Genomic DNA, 16,960 nt, shown 5'->3' with positions numbered 1-16,960 from the left:
TGAGGGTCTTTTCATCAAAATCGGTTCACTGGTTCTTGAGTTATTGCGTTCCCCGTCCGAATATCGAATTTTTAGTTTGATATTCGCGAATATCAAACTGCTGCTCAATTGATGGACGTTACTTTCATTATCTTTTTGAATATTTGTATATTTTTTATTGGTCGCAACCAACGTAACACTGCTACTTTCATTGGTTGAGAGACCACAATTTTCTGTCGTTTCTCGTTTTTTTTATTAATAATGGGACGCAAGAAGAAGAAGCAGCAGAAGCCATGGTGCTGGTATCCTTTATTATAAGATGCATTTGTTTTGTGCATTATTGCCCATTAACCCTCGCCCGTATTGGTGTTTTTCCAGCCGCGAACGTATAAATGGGGAGGGGGATCGTTGGACCTTTCACACAGTTCTGTGCTTCTATCCTCAGGATACAGAAGTCCTTCTCCTCCATGCCGCAACCCCTCCGGGCTGGACAGGCAACTTTCCCCCATGCGGGCTGCTCCCGAGGGAGCGCACCCCGTAGCCGGGTGCAGTGAGTTCCTTGGGGCTGGGTGGTCTGTCCTCTGGACGGGCTCGGCCCCGGTGACTCACTAGAGTGCCTGCCCAGACCAATGTCTCCCCCTATATCCTATCATCCTCCCGGCTCTGAAATGGTCTTATTGGACCGAAAGGGCCTAACCCAACAGATACGAAATCGTTGGATCCCCCTTCCCGTTTTGCCCCTGATTGAGCTAAAGCTTCGTGGAAAAAAACAAGTGTGCTGCCCATGATCCAGTCTGCAAAACGTGGTAGCCAGCTCGACGAGGTGTTTGGGGCAGCCGGAATCCTGCCCCAAAAGGGGCAGTTGACTTCCGGGCAGCCCAATTTCTGCCCCAAATGGGGCATCTACTCGGGGCAGGTTAGATTATGCCCTAAATGAACTATGTATGGCATAAAAACCACACATATAAATACATTACCCGTGCAAATGCTGAAATCGGTCGCGGTATGATTCTTACTTCTTAGGTCTGGGGCGATTTGATCAAGGCTCGTGAAATTCACACACAAACCTTTCCTTGGTTGCTAATACGAAACACGGCGCGGAAAACATTCATAGCCCGGATGAAGGGAAATTTGAATATGGCAGCAGTTTCAAATGACAATATCTGCGCTTTAGCGATGATTGTGGCGCAGCCCACTTTTTCTCGCGCGTTTCAACAACACTGCGCTTCTAGACTTTATTATTTTTTCCCGGTACCGTGCGCCCCGCCCCGGCCCCGGAATAGCCGAACTCTGCCCCAACTTCTCAAAAGCTGCCCCGATTTCTGCCCCTGCCCCACTGTGTCTGCCCCGACGAGATCTCGTCGAACCCTGCCACGTTTTGCAGACTGGCCCATGATGAGAGGAAGCCGATGATACCCAATTTTAAGGTCCTAGGTCATTGGTTGACCTTCCAGGTCAGGTCAATGACCCAAAAGTCAGGAAAATCTGGACCTGTTAGAACATCATAAAGTGTGGCTGCTATGGGTTTTTCGGGGTGCTGAATGCTGATCACGAATATCATGTTAGTTTTGATCACAGATGATGTCTTCATGCATTTAGGGCAGGTCGGGTCAGGTCAACCAGTAGGGGTCCTGCCGGGTATTGGTAGTAGGTGTCAGCTGCGCTCTGATAGTTTCGTAACATGTTACGAAGGCACCAAAACTACTTTGTAAATGTTCATATGGTTGCTAAATCTGAATTCAGCTCCAAAAACTGGTCTAGAAACATGCAAGACTCGAAAAAATGAACCGAGGTCATCAAAGGTCAATGACCTGACCTGACCTTCAGGTGACCTTGACACCCACCCTAATGCATGGGACCAACATCATTTCACATGTTTGAATGCTTGAAACCACGAAAAGACTGCAAATTCGCGGCTAATGCGAGCCGACATACGCCGAATCGCGATTCTGGGCAAACATGGTCTTGAAAAGTAGGTCACAGGTCAAAGTTCATTTGGGTCAGGGTCATGAAATTTTCAGGGTAGGTGTAACATTGATCAACTCGAGGGTACTGAAAGTTTCGTCGCGATCGGCCGCTTTTTACGCTAGTTATTCGCGAAAAACCGAGGGGGGCTCGACCCCCCCCCCGCCATACGGGCGAGGGTTGAAGCTCAAACTCATACTGTTGATTAAATTACCAGCATTGTAAATGCTTGTATGTTTCTCAACCATTTGCGCCCTGCACGTAGGTTACATCATTTTTATCTTTCAACTTTCTCAATTCAACTTTCCTCATTGCCAACATCTATGTCAATATGTGTTCTTTTTTATAAATTTTGTCCGAACCTTTTGAATGGAACTGGAAGGATTCACAAGGACAGAGCCCCCGCTAAGCGAAGCTTGTTGCGTTGACCCTACCCTCTACCCTCCGATCGCGCAATTCCGGTTCTATGGCAGAATTTGGAGTTCAAAGTTTAACGTACGCATATAGTCGCGCACGGCCGGTCCCCTCACTGACTACGCCTGGCGACGGCCTGCCACCAACCGCAACCATACCTGTCAGGAGGCTCATAAACTTCGAGCGCCCGTCGCGCCTCAAACCCGGACTGTTGTAACCGGGAACGCGTGCTCTCACCACGCGGAGTCCAACGAAACGAAAGCTCAGAAGGTACTCAGTAGGTACCTATTTTATTTACAAAGTAGGTAGGTATATTTGCGATAATTCGCATTAAACATTTGAAATGTGTAAGGGCAACGGTTTGATCCAGGCAAGATCGGTCTGCCACATATCAGAGAAGTTATCAACTTCCTGGAGACTCAAAAACTTGATTCTTGAAATGAGAGGCCATCAAGAAGCTGACTGATTGCCTGATGCCAGTGTCACCTAGGCTTCCATGTTGAGTTGGAGATTGTGATTCAGTACATATTTTGTAAAATGAATCTGAACAGCTAGACAGACAGAACCCCTCTACCCACTGCTGGGGGTATGTGCAAAAATTGTGACTGTAATTGTGTCCAAATATTCAGCTGACATGTCAAGAGCACTGTAAAAATCCTTAACCAGACAATCACAGGTACTGTAACCGTGAGTTTGATGACGAGAAGATTCTGATCCAGCATCAGAAGGCCAAGCACTTCAAATGTCATGTGTGCCACAAGAAACTGTACACGGGACCGGGTCTATCCATTCACTGCATGCAGGTAAGTAACAGGGTTTCTCGGCTGTCACTGGATTTTCTTGAGCATGGGCCTTTGTCAGTGGTTGGAGCCAGTTAGAGTAAGTAGGGACTGGCGACGAAATACTTACATATCTGGATTGGATGTCGTCCATTTTAGCATTGATTGATGTCAACAAACTAAAGTGTTGTTGATGAACGAACAAAAATGTTGATGAACGAACAAAGCAAAGTAACATCTACCAAACCAGTAGGTATGCTAGCTATCTGCAGCTAGAGACATGCTCTATCTGACATTTTGTTGTCATTTTACCGACCCAAATTTAGGTCCATATTACCATTATCGACGGCGCCTTTCCTCTCCGCAGGTTCATAAAGAAACAGTGGACAAAGTTCCCAATGCTCTGCCCAACCGGAATAATATCGAGATCGAGATCTACGGTATGGAGGGCATCCCTGAGGAGGACGTGCGGGCACACGAGCAGAACCTGAAGAACAAGGGCAGTAACAAAAACAACGACGATGATGGTAAGTTGCCCGACGTCCAAGACTTTGTGACTAGAAAACAACAACGTAAGACGTAACGTTAGACGTTAGGGTTCTTTATATTTCTGCCAGTCAAAAAGGCAGTCAATGTTGTGATAGGCTGTTTTGAATCAGTACCATTTGTCCACTGGCTCATGATTATTGACCATGCTGTGATGTTGAATCGATAGTTTTTATAATCACTTTGTTAATACTAAATTTGTCTTGCGTCATGTCTGAAAAGTTTTGTAAAATGTCGTTAACGTACCTAGTATTCTTAGACGCCATTTCCACTCGATGACGCCTCCAATGACGCCTCCCCCCCCTCAGATGACGACTCGAATCCAGCCGGCGGTCCGGCCGGCCCGTCTCGCTCGTCCCAGCTGCACCCGTCCACGCAGCAGCCGTTCGGCGCCCTGCCCGGCATGGCAGGGCCCGGAGCGGGCGGCGCCGGGCCCCACGGCATGGCCGGGCCCGGCATGATGAGGCCCATGGGGCCCATGGGAGGAGGACCCGGCATGGGACCGTACGGCATGCATCCCGGGTGAGTGCGCTGAGAAGATTAGGAATAGGCTGATATTGAGCGAGTGCTCACGTTTTGCTACCCGTGTCGCAAAATAGCGTGTGTATTCGCGTCAGTGCTTTTTCATTTGCTGCCAAACACGGATTATCTCTTAATAACATTTTTTTTCTTAACTAGTTTTTACTCGGTCTACTATTTCGTTTTAGTTTTAAGTTGTTTTCACTTACTGAACATAGGTGTGCGAATTTTGGAGTGTAATTTTCACCACTGGATACTGGTATCGTCTTTTGCAGCTTTTAGCTGTAAATTGTTCTTGTAACTTTTACATAGTTTCGTATACCGCCTCATTCACCCCAGGGAACTCTGACCCCACCCGTCTCCCTTCGCAGCATGATGAACCAAATGGGCGGCATGGGACCCATGGGCCCAATGGGTCCGATGGGCCCCATGGGTGGCATGGGCCCGATGGGCGGACGGCCCATGGGGATGCCCCCTGGTGGCCCGTCCCGGCCCCTGTTCCCGGCGGCTCAGGTGACTGCGCCCCAGCCCGGCTTCCCTGGACCAGGAGCAGGCATGGATAGCGGGCCGCGGCCGGCCTTCCCCGCCTATAGGTGAGTTTGGTGGGGTATGGTGTTCATTGACGGGAAAGTTAGGTCTACAGCGTGGATGAGAAATACTACATTTTGATCCCTGCTTATGGTCATCTCGCCTTAGGGTCATGTGTGGGAGGTTATCCGCCGATGGGTTGGACAATATTGATGGATAGGTCTTTTTTCTTCTTTAGATTGCGACGTCCTTCGTTGTCACCATATTCGGCACTTTTACGTATTTTGTTCGAGAATTATTGGATCATAGACCTCTGTATACCGAGGTCTATGATTTACTGTCACCGGGATACTGTCTCGCCATTTTCATAACCATCTCTTACGCGCCACGTGCAGGTTATCCCCATTACACTGCATCGGTTTGGCGGATGGTCCCCATCATTTTCAATGAATGAGGCTATGCGGGGTGAAAGAATGGATGTCGTAGGTAAACCGGGTATCGAGTTTACTTTTAGGGCCGTTGTGGTCATAGCGAGATTTCTGTGTCCAGTCCAGGACGTATACAGAGGTCTATGATACGATACGTTTCGTTTAGTAACATGCGTTGGTATGCAGTTTGTCATGAATACTGTTTTTCCATTACGAAGTTGAAGTGGAATTCGATCGGAGTCGACAGTTCTACCCGGAGTCGGAGTCACAGTCGTCAAAATTTTACCGACACCGACTCCAGTCCAGGGTCGGAGTCGACATTGCATGACTCAAAGTCATTCCCTACACCTATTTGCCGGAGAACGTTGCGTTCCTTGACGTTTCCAAGACAGATTTTATCGAAACTAAGCTGGCCATACTCTTGTTTCGGACCAGATTTTTAAGCTTGAAAAGCAGAACAATGCGTGCGCGCCAGAACCTGCTCTTAGTTCACTTTGTTATTTATTAATATATTTGCAACGTAAGTCCGTGGAATGCAGAAGGCCTTGTTTCAGGCAGGGTGAAACTCGGCTCCGACATGAACTTTAGTGGTATGATGTGGACTTTAAGAGATATGGCCGGAGTCGGAGCTGAAGTCGGAGTGGACTCGGGGTCGATTTTTGAAGCCGGGGTCAGAGCCTCTAAAAATCCTTAGGCTCCGCTGTCCTGCTGAGATACTAGTTTCTGGTCCACAATTATTGCGTATATTTCGCGATTTTTGCTTATTTTCAACGTGATCTGTATTGCATCTTACCGATGCTAGCAGCACATTTCTTGCCGATAACTGTCAACCTTATGTGTCAATCTCAGGTGCCAACTTTACCGCCGATGACTCGACCAAACATGCGACCATCTAGTACCGACAATGACCGCTGACCACAGCTGAGCTGTGCGCTTAACCTGTAACCTTGACCCGTACCCTCTTATTCTGCTCCCACAGCCAGCCGTCGGCCACGGTAACCCGTCCGGGCGCTCCGGTGGTCGGAGCTCCCTCGGTCCCCGTCCAGGGGGTATCATCCGTGCCCTCCATGGGCGGGCCGGGCGGCGCCCCGATACCCACTGCGTCAGAGATCAGCAGAAAGCCGGCACTGATACAGCAGGGAGGCGCCACCAGCAAGATTGTCCACCCCGAGCAGGATATTTCGCTGGTGAGAGAAAGGGAAAATAAATAGATATTGAGACGGAGATAGACAGAGGGGGAGAGGGAGGAAGACAGTGAGAAAAGGAGGGAGAGTCGAGGCACCGTTTTTTGAGCAGGATATATCGCTGGTGAAATTACGGCGAAGGAAAATGGAGGGAGGGCTTTAGTTGGATCCTGGACGTTACCCCTTAATTCCTTGCGATTACCCTGTATTATTGCTGCCGCTACGTTCACGGCATCCTAGCGTAACTTTCGTTATGTGTCACTCCATTGTCTGAGTTGGAGTCCTTGGAGGAGCGTGTAAGCATTGGTACCGGAAACCCATGTTCGTGCCTTCATTCGTGTATATGCATGATTGTCTTGTTGACCCCGATATTATCCCGTTGTTACTCCGTTGCTACCCCCTTTTCCTGTGTCTCCAGGAGGAGCGTCATACCCAGCTGGCCCGCGATTACTCCGATATTACCCCATTCTTACCCTTTTCCTTTCTTCCCCAGGAGGAGCGTCGCGCCCAGTTGGCCCGCCTGGTCTATTACCCCGACATCACTCTATTCTTATCCTGATATTAACCCGTTGTTTACCCCCTTCCCCCTTCTCGTCCGCAGGAGGAGCGTCGCGCCCAGCTGGCCCGCTACCGTCAGCCCCAGGGCCGCGGCGGCCTGGTGGGCGCCCACCAGCCCGGCCAGGGCGGTCCGATGGGCGGCGGACACCCACAGGGCGGTGGGATCGGCGGACTGCGGCCGCCCCACCATATGCAGCAGGTGAGAGAGAATGGGAGTGGGGGGGGGGGCTGGGGAGAGACTGGGAGGGCGGGAGAGACAGTTCAGTTCAGTTCATTTTATTGAGTCATAAAAACAAAAACAAGACAGAGAGGGAGAGGACAGGAGAAAGTGAGACTGAAGGGACGGGAGGGGCTGAGGAGAGTGGAGGGACTGAGAGGGACTGGATCTGAGGGGGACTGAGAGACTGAAACTGAGGGGGCCTGAGAGACTGAAAGGGACTGAAACTGAGGGAGTGGAGGGATGAAACCTTAGGGGATGGAAGGGTCTGAGACTGAGACTGAGGGGTCGGAAGTTGAGAAGAGACTGAAGAGAAGAGACTGAAGAAGAGACTGAAGTTGAGAGGAATCAGTTCGAAGTTTTATCGACCCTTGCAGCTGCAGGAGTGGCAGTATTGGTTGGTGGGTGGGTCTCTATTTTGGATTCACTCTCATATCTCGGCTGTCTCCAGCTGTCAGCCTCACGAGCGTGCCTCACGAGCGAACCCGCCGCCCCGGTTGAATCGTCTGGAAAGTTTAAACTTGAATACGAGTTGAACTGCTAATGGATTCGCCAGGCGACGCATTTGTGGGTTTTTAAGGTGTCATGCGACAGCTGGTGGTTTCCAAGGAAGCGGTTTTATTCGATAATTTTACATTTGGATTGATGCTGAAATAACGCCTGCTTAAGCATGTTTTTTAGTTTCCGTTTGTGTTTATTTTTACCCGTGGTTGGCGTCATATGAGTTGCTACTGGTGAATGTCGTCCAATTAAACACTCCGACTCTGTTCGACCGTGACACTAGTCAGTTCGCCCAGTCTCCGCCAGGCGGTGCTGGTGTCGCCTGTTGCCACGGAACTGCAGAATGCCGCCAGCGACCATTGATCCCTGAACAGTCGCTCTGTTGCAAGTTATATAACCTCGCCCGACACGTATTCGTTAGAGCCCCGGCCGTGTCTGGAGAGACGCCACTAGCGCCGCCGGCGGCCAGCTGGTGTAACACTAGTTTGTTTCTCTGCCGACAGATGGGGATGATGCGCCCGGGCGGACCGCAGCCCGGTTTGCTGGGCGCCCGGCCGCCTGGAATGGCTGGAGGTGAGTGTAGAAAGGCAGGCTGAGCCGCCTCTAGAACAGCGCTTATTGCCTCCAAAGTTGGTCACAAAGGCACTTAAAAGCCACCAGTAGAGCTATTAATTAAATTAAATAATTTTATTCATGGCACCATCAAAGCAGGAAACGGATTTTCCGCGGAGATCTCTTGAGGCCGGTTTTCCCGACATTTCTATGGAACAAACGGGTCGTTATGTAACAACTGATACATGTTTTCCGGATTTGTGGTCATAACGAAACGAAACGTTGAGTGTGGACGGCGTTCCGTGTAGAATTGCTTTCAGGTCTGTGACGTTGGTTACATGGAATGTTTGCAGCTATGCTCATGATTAGGTGATATCGTGTGATAGCGGGTAGTGTGTAATATTTAGAGGTGCATCTCATATTGTCTTAGAGAAGGCTCGTAGGCTCACAGGCACTTATGCGACTTAAACTCGAATATGTAGACTACGGTATTTGAGTGTCATGTTCGATGTTATGCGTTGCAGAACTTGCCATCAGGCAGGTCATTGACATTGTTTCGTGACTGCTGAAGGGATTTACTCCCAAAGCTTCGCACTATTTCCTTATAAACGTTTCTTACAAGATGCTAAGCGTCCCCACGACATCGATTTAGTAGCGGTATTACGTCAGGGCGCTTGAAATGTGCGGGTGCGTCCGTCATTTATTGGCGTAGATATTGCGATACAGCGTTATTTCTTATGTTTACAAGCAACCGTGTCGAATAAGCATTCGAAACATGTTACGTAAGACACGTGAGGCGCGGGCTTTAACACATTTTTAGTGATTTTGTCATGCAAGTTATAACTGCACATGCCAGTCGGACCTTACTGACGATTTTCAGTATGTTGGCAGCTGTGTTTTTCTATATTATGCGCTCGCGATGTATCTTGCAGGGCTGCTGGGATATGATATAGTACATTCAGCTGCCGAAACTGGGGACCTGGTCACTGTAAACTTTGCGCGACTCTGTATATTTGTACGACGGTCACCATAGACTCAAGCGGCTGGCAACGTGCTTCATCATCTGTGTGTATGAGTGTTCTAGAATGATCGTCATGTGCACGTGCCATCGCTATCTCCCCCCCCCCCCCCCGCCTACTCCTCGCCCCCGAAGATCTCGTTTCATCCGTCAAGTGCAGTGCCGAAATGTCCCAGTTGCTAAACGCCTCTCGCCAGCACTCAGCATCCATGCAAGTTTGAGCGAGTGGAAACTTTTACAACTCGTTTCTCGACCCGTCTCTGCCGACTGCCGCGCTGACTGAGAAATGATTGTGAGTTTGAGCCACCTGGTTATGACCGTCAAATGTTCAGCAAGTTGAATGTGTCGCCAAGATGTCAGTCCCATCAGGCCATCCGGTGTGGCCACGAGAGTAACGCGAGGTCAGGTACGGACAAATGAGGTGGGTCCAACGAGGTAGGTGGCGGAACCTTTGGAGAGCGAGAGGTTAGATAAAATGTCCAGAGGACACGAAGCAAAATTCATTCATACAGGGAATTTATGCATATTGTATTGTCATTTGATAGAAGACTTGTGATCAGATGAAATTGCAAGCATAACTTGTCTCACGTAGCTATTTTCTCAGCAATTATGAGATAATCTTACTCCAAATGGTTGAAGCATATGGTCCAGCGTTTTCGTTTCACGATGCGTTTTGGTGACTGCTAGGCTGCAGCTATTGTTACATAAGCCTGCCTCATTTCCTTCGCATATTTAAGATCAGCCAAGACATATCACTTTGGCATATGAGTCGCCAGTCACAACCTTTCTATTTCAACTGGCTCGAGAGACCTAGATACCTCGTTCGCTGAGGTGAGGAAGGTCCAAACCCCTCTGGGTTTTCACGCTGAACTTGGCTGACAGAACCGGCCGACATTTCACAGCGCCAGAGAATCAAACGTGCGTTGTTGGGCGCTTAGAGCGACCCCCAGCCCGGCTCCCGACAATCGGGACTGGGCTTGGCGAAATGTCGGCACATCTCCTGTTCTAGGTGGTCTGAGATGCCCTCGGCCCCGTGCGGAAGGGTGTGAAGAAGTACCACCGCTGGCAGCCGGGCGGGGCTGAGCTAAGAGAGGTGGGAGTTTAGTGGCTGATGTGAAATGTAAAGGAAGTTGGCACCAGGTGTCTGTGTATCAGAAACGGTGGGTGTAGGGAGCTCATGCTCTTTCTCGCTTCTTCGAAGTCTTCGGAGACCAACGATAGGGACACGACTAGTAATGCCCGAAACGGTGGGTGTAGGGAGCTCAAGCTCTTTTCCTGCCTCTCTAAATCTTCGGAGGCCAACGGTAGGGACGCGTCGTCTCCTAACCTCTCCGAATTCAAGGTGTGTACCGCGATGTGTGCTATCGTTGTGCGCTGTTGTTCGACTTTGTCTGGCCTCGTCCGGCGTTTGGAATAGGTAGGTGCGATCGGCCCGACCGATTCGCCTGCCCTCTTTCGGCGACTGTTTGACTCACAAATACAAGGTGGGTGATATCTCTACCACGTCAAGCGTTTTATCAAGACTGCGAGACTCTCCAACAAACCAGGGAAGTCAGCACGGCTCGATGGGCCGTAGACGCCGCGCTATGGCCTCCTGCTGAAGACAGGTAGGCCGCTGTGGTGTAACCAGCCACTGAGACCTGCCAGTCTTCACCGAACGCACGGTAGGGCGGTCCGTCTGTCCCCGCGTCCCTCTAACGCCCGTCCCTATCCCGCAGGTCCGCCGCGCCCTTACTGAACTGATGGTAAGTGCGCCGCCGTCGACGCCGCTGCCGATGATGCCGTCGACGATGTTGTCATCGACGCCGTCGACGATACACCGCCGATGATGGAGGTAAGCGGCTCTCTTCTCGCCGCTCCGCAACCGGACCATCTTAGACGCACCGTTGTCGCGGCCGCCCCCGCCTCCGCGTCTTCTTTTGCTGGGGTTGTGGGGACGCTCGCGTCGCGGGGATTGGCGGTGATCAAGAGGAAGAAAAGGCGTCATCACGGGGTGGAGATGTTTCAGGAGTTGTGGACGTTGTGGACGCCCTAAAGGGTTCAGATCGACCCTCTGAGGTCACAGCCGCCCCTCGGTACATTCGTACTGCCCGCGAACTGTGCGATCGGTGCGCTCATTCCGCGAATTTCGACTGTCATTGTAACGTTCTACAGCAAAGGATGCCGTAGTGTCTCCGCTCTGTGTCGTAATCAATTCATTCATCCGCCGCTTTGGCGTGGCCAATCGAACGTTCACTACTGATATTTGGTGGTCCAGAATACAGGTTCAAAGTCTGCACTGGTTTGTTGGTTTTGTAGGAGTGGTTGAGTGGTTGTTTGAAGGTCAGGCGCACCCTAGCAGAGGTTAAGTCGATGAATATTCTTCGGAAAGCCACAAGTCAAGAACACGCTCATAAAATATAATAGGAAATTGGAAGTCTGAAGTCGTGAAAGCAGCTGTGGTTAATGATTCATGGCTTGGAATTGCTGCGCATGTGGTCATTAACGATGTGCGCCTAAATAATGTCATTTGTATAATTATCTTAATTAAATAATTGTAATTGTTATTATAACGACTTTGCGCCGTTCACGCATGTTAAAAAAGTATGGTTAAATCTTGATAGCACAAGTATTTTTCGCAGCATCGGAGGACTGTCTCTAAACGCGCGCGTGATTTCAGTTTTTTAAGTAAAACGTCGGTATAACATAAATTAATCCCGGGAATAATATTGTTAATCAGACTTTTTCTTTCCGTGGTGGAGCCCGAATGGTTTCACAAGAATGGTTTCAAGCTGCTCGCTGAAAAAAAAGAATATTGGCCTGCATTGAGATTGAATGTTAAGTGCACCGAAGGCAACACAGAGCTTAATCAAATTCAGAGAGAGCTTTGAGACGCCTTATTTTTTTTTTTTAATCTGATAGGCCCACTGCTTTGTCCGATCACTCAAGGGTGGTGCTCGTAATGCAGAAAATGGATACGAATGGTACAGACAGCGAGAAAAAAACTGCAGTTTGCTCTCCCAAGAGCTGGCGAACAGAGAAGCAGAAGGTGTTCCAACCAACACAAGGAAGACCCAGAATGGGCTGTAGCCACTTATCGTGATAGGAGCAGCGCAGGCCAAGTGTCTGATTGGTATACCCAGGCACACATGATACAGAGATGATGGAATAGATCAGAGCTTGTAAATACGCGTTTTCAGAATAAGGTTCTCACAGAAGGCGGCCCTGGGTGCTTAAGTTCTTTACAAGTGCTGCAAGAGGGCCTGCATATGAATATAAGAGACTGACCGAGACATTGCACAGTCCACTTATTCCACTATTGCATTTCCTAATTGGCGCTATTAATTTGATTAATTAGTACACACTTCGTTATTAACAAATGTTCCCCGAAAACAAAACCAAGCCCCGTTTCTTTTCCCAATCCCTCAATGTAGCCCTTTTAAATAGACGAGCTGAGCAACGAACGGCGCAAAGTCGTTATAATAAATGTAATCGGACCGCCTCCTCGGTACACCAGGCATTATTCGGTGTGCCTTGCCAAGAGTGTTTATATTTAATGCACTCGCAGGCTCGTGCATTAAATACAAAAATAACACTCATTTCATTCGTGTTATTTTTGAAAATATTAACCTCACTTCGTTCGGTTAATATTTTAGAAAAAATAATGCCCTCACTCCGTTCGGGCATTATTTAAAACACCCTTGGCTAGGCACACCGAATAATACCTGGTATATCGAGGAGGCGGTCCGATTAAATATACATTATTCTTTGAATTAGATGGTCTTGTTCCGCCACGATGACCCAGATTGTCACAGGCAAATAGCCAGGCTGCGCATGCGATGCGCATTATGTTTTCTATCGTTTGCCGTCTCACTTTTTCTCTCTGGTAGTTTTCGTTTTATTTTACCTTATTAGCTTACAGTCTACCAAAGGCTTGCAGAAATATGCGTCTGCTGGGCAACTTCTCCTCCTGGCCACTTTCTCTTTTCTTTCTCTCCCTAGTTTTCGTTCAAATATGAAGATTTTCTTGTATATCGAACCATCCAGCCCATCAGTCAGTTCCTGCAGTAATACAAGCAGTCATGTGACTAGGAATCCACGAGATGAGATATCGGCCGTTGCATCTGGCCAAAGGTTCGGATTCAGCCATGAGAGGTGCAGCATGACCTTAATTATTATCCATAAAATATGTCTGTGAACATATTCGGTACTTCGCTACGAAATGTCATACCGTAATGGTCTTTTAACAGCCTTGTTATTGTTGTACGTGTTTCTGCAATGTGCAGCTTTATAGTTAGGTGCACCGACTAACCTTCGGTATCCAGTGTTTGTCCAGTTGTCTGCGGCTGTGTGTTACATGAGCAGATGTTTGCTTCGTCTGCAGTGTTTGTCCCGCTGTTTGCTGAAGTTTGTTCCGCTGGAAGATGACTGCTGTGTCGGTTAGTGTTTGTGATCGCTAGTAAGGGTGGCTTGCAGCATCAGGTAATGTTTACCCCGCTGTTTGTTTCGATTTATTCAACCATCAGTCTGTCTCGTTGTATGTCCTTGGCTAGCACTGCCACACGGACCGGTCTGTGCCTCCTGCTCGCCCTGGTCGGCCCATGGCACAGCGTAAACTGGTTATCGTCCCCAGCTTTAGTTACCAAAATTATTTACCAATCAACGAGACATTACTGCGTCGTGGGACTGGTATCCGCTCAATCGATGTTTCAACTGGCATGCGTGTAGAGAGGATCTCTTCAAGACATTTGGTTGCTTATGTAAGTTGCGTATTGTTGCGTTTCGTCATTGTACTTATAGGAGCGGGCGAATCAGTTGTGGGCTGCGCAGTTTGCTATCAGCCGTGACTGGCACTATGACTCTAGAACATTCAACGTGCCAATCCAACAGAGAATCGACACTGCCGCCGTTAAATTATTGGCCGTACTCGGTATTAGATATTTGACTGAAGTGTTTGCACTTGACTCTAAAATATCATTTATGGTCTAATTAGGCACTGCGTCTTGGTGTTATTTTATCGGTATATATATATATATATATATATATATATATATATATATATATATATATATATATATATATATATATATATATATATATATATATGTCGCAAGTACACAAAGGTTCTCTACCTATGCTAACAGAAGGGACAGGAAGCTTGAGCTGCTTGAAATGGTGGCGTTCTTGCGCAACGATGTTTGAGCGGGAAAATGGCTCGTTCTTTGAGAGTCGAAGACTACCGAAGAACAATCCGTTTTGCATAATTTAGGATCTAAACCTACACATCGATTTATAAGTCGGTAATAAATTGCGTCTATTTAAATGTCTCCCTATGCTGCGTTTCAGCCTCCAGGACTTTTAAGAGTATCTGATCTATGGTTGGCGTTCATTTCAGTGAGCAAGCAGTGCCCGTGTTTTCCGTAAGGTTTAGTTTACCGTTACACCACTGGTAACGTGCTAATTCATTGCATCGCTAACCAGCTGATACATCCCCTCCATTAAACCGTGCAACATTGCACCTTGTTTTGCTCCCTGCTCAACGCTGGCACGTGCCTAGTTAGCACCTTTCCCGCAGAGTTAGACGGGTCAGCCATCCGACCGGCTTCTCTGCACGCGCTGCGCTGACGGACACGCACATTGCGTCACGCGGCTCGCACCCAGAGCACAGCGGGAAAAGTCACTCAACTAGCAGCGATCGGTGCCTAGATCTGAGGGTTCACTGAGTCCAAACTGCTGGGAGGGACGGGCGCTTAGAGACTGGTGAAGTTGGGTTAGAAGCGAGGTCGTCGAACGCGAGCTGGTTCCGACTGCAACAGTGCTGAACGGGTTTAGTGCTCGGAGTGAGCGGGGACGATGGCATATAGATGTGTCGAGTTGATGCGTTAGTGGTCTGGGCGGACGCGGACGATGAAAGAGAGATGTGACGAGTTGAGGCGTTTGCACTCAGCGGCTTACTGGCTGGGGAAAACGCGAACGAATCGAGAAATGTGTGGAGTTGGAATGCGGTTCGGTTTTCGACATAGCTCGAAACGAGCGATATGGTGTGGTGTGCGCTCAACTCATGTGCTCAACTCATATAATAACGATGGCGACGGACATTACTTCGCTCGATAGTCGGTCGTTGTGGCAAAATTCACGCCCTTTCGTGAAAGTCGTGACATAATTTGACAGTTATGACGATCTTGACACCTATGTAAGCGGAAGTCAAAGTATCGCATAGCTCGTATCAAGCCGTTCTGTTCGCGAAAGAATGGTGAGAACTTGTAGATTAGACCCGCCGCTTTGAAATAACCCAACCCAACAAGGCCGCAGCCCGCTGGCATCTATATTTTCCCATGGTGTAGGTAATCAAGCTAGGCGGATGTGGGTTCCCCATTCAGGCGTCGGCTCCAATTGGAGTGTTGGTGCTGTGACGGATAGGTATACTTTGCTCGCTGCTGCAATGGGGGATCTGAGTATCGACAGAGCGGCCGCGGCAGCGGAGACCGCCGGAGAGGAATGACCGATGATGTTTGGAATCGCTCTAACATAGGACGAACTGGATTTGTGGCTGCGATTTGGGTCAGATCGGCTCGGATCATATCAACCACGGAGTGAGGAAGCTTTTAGCATGACGGCTGCCGGCTGGTGAGGCAAACGGTCATCTTCGACATGCCTTCCTTGCTGTTGGGCGATGCAATAAGCGGTCTTACTGCGAAATGTTGCTGTGGTGAGTTGTCGCAGAACCCAGTGAAAAGTCACCGCCTCTTCAACTGGTATGTGTAACCTGTGCTTTCAGCGAACAGTTTCTGCATTCTTCAATGGCCTCCGCTCGCTGTGAACCATCCATACCACAGCGTCGTTTGCAGCCCCGCACCCATGATTACCAACTGTTATCCATACACTTTGACTTTGTACCGCACTTCATACGAGCAGCGTGCACGCCACAGCGCCCTTACCTGCCTGCTATCTGCAGTGGGACGTATTCTATAGGCACGGCTGCTGTTACCCTGTGCATCCGCGCTGAACTTCCGTTCACCACGGCTGGCAGGGGGTCGAGTTGGGGTCGGGCCGGCCGATATTGACAGCGGGGGGTGGGGTGGGGTGCAGTGAACAGGTAGTGCAGGAGCACAGTGACAGCAGGGGTCGAGGGCAGGCGGCGGGGGCCGAAGGGGGAGGGGGCCGGGGGGACAGTGAGCATGAAGTGCGGGGGCAGGCGAGGGGGCCACAGTGACCTGGTGAGTGGTGGTGCATTGAGCAGTTGCACTGCAGCAGAGCCGGAAGGGGAAGCGGGGGGGAGGGAGCAGTAATAGTTCAGGCTGCCCCGCTGTTACGCCGCCATTACGATCGTGTGCACCATGAACATTGAACAGCCCTGCCGAGGGAGCGCCCTCTCGTGTCCGGTGTTGGGTAATAATGGATCAAAGAACACCTAAATTTCATCAGACCGGACGCCTACCGCGCGCGAACCTGCCGACCTTTAGTCAAGTTCTAACTTTGTACTCGTCTGAGCGGCACGGTGGGTTACGTTCCCGGTATTTTATAAAGGTATTCCGACTCCAAACGGCTGAGGCATGAGGTAAAGGTGCTAAGTGCTTATTATGACCCCACTCCGCAAGGCTGACCTAATGACCTCTGCGTGGGTGACGCCAGACTCAAATGTCATTCCACCTAGGCATATTTGGACTAAATACGAGCGAGCGGGTGGATCAAGCTCTGAATGAATGTACAGTCCACAGCAGAAGTAATGTGGGGTTTCAGTCATGGGTACGTACGTTCTGCTTCTGAAGCGTAGGAACGATTAGCCAGACTAC

The 16,960-nt window shown here is 49.4% G+C and overlaps 1 protein-coding gene across 2 annotated transcripts; it reads left to right on the top strand.

The window, feature by feature from the left end:
* Positions 1–102: 102 nt before the first annotated feature.
* On the top strand, positions 103–11,466 carry LOC122393098 (BUB3-interacting and GLEBS motif-containing protein ZNF207-like). 2 transcript variants are annotated; one of them, XM_043388732.1, is made up of 9 exons: positions 103–281; positions 3,035–3,161; positions 3,505–3,664; positions 3,992–4,205; positions 4,574–4,795; positions 6,138–6,345; positions 6,944–7,099; positions 8,122–8,191; positions 10,907–11,466. In XM_043388732.1, the coding sequence occupies exons 1-9, from the start codon at positions 241–243 to the stop codon at positions 10,924–10,926; spliced, it is 1,218 nt and encodes a 405-aa protein (XP_043244667.1). In that variant the 5' UTR covers positions 103–240; the 3' UTR covers positions 10,927–11,466. The 2 variants fall into 2 exon arrangements, with proteins under 2 accessions (XP_043244667.1, XP_043244666.1); XM_043388731.1 differs by having other exon boundaries at positions 125–281; positions 8,122–11,466.
* Positions 11,467–16,960: the final 5,494 nt, after the last annotated feature.

Source organism: Amphibalanus amphitrite, unplaced genomic scaffold, assembly GCF_019059575.1.
Source record: "Amphibalanus amphitrite isolate SeventyFive unplaced genomic scaffold, NRLGWU_Aamphi_draft 000515F_arrow, whole genome shotgun sequence".
In the NCBI taxonomy this organism is placed as follows: domain Eukaryota; kingdom Metazoa; phylum Arthropoda; class Thecostraca; order Balanomorpha; family Balanidae; genus Amphibalanus; species Amphibalanus amphitrite.
Note: the sequence above shows the minus strand (reverse complement) of the source record. Positions and strands in the feature narration are given on the sequence as shown.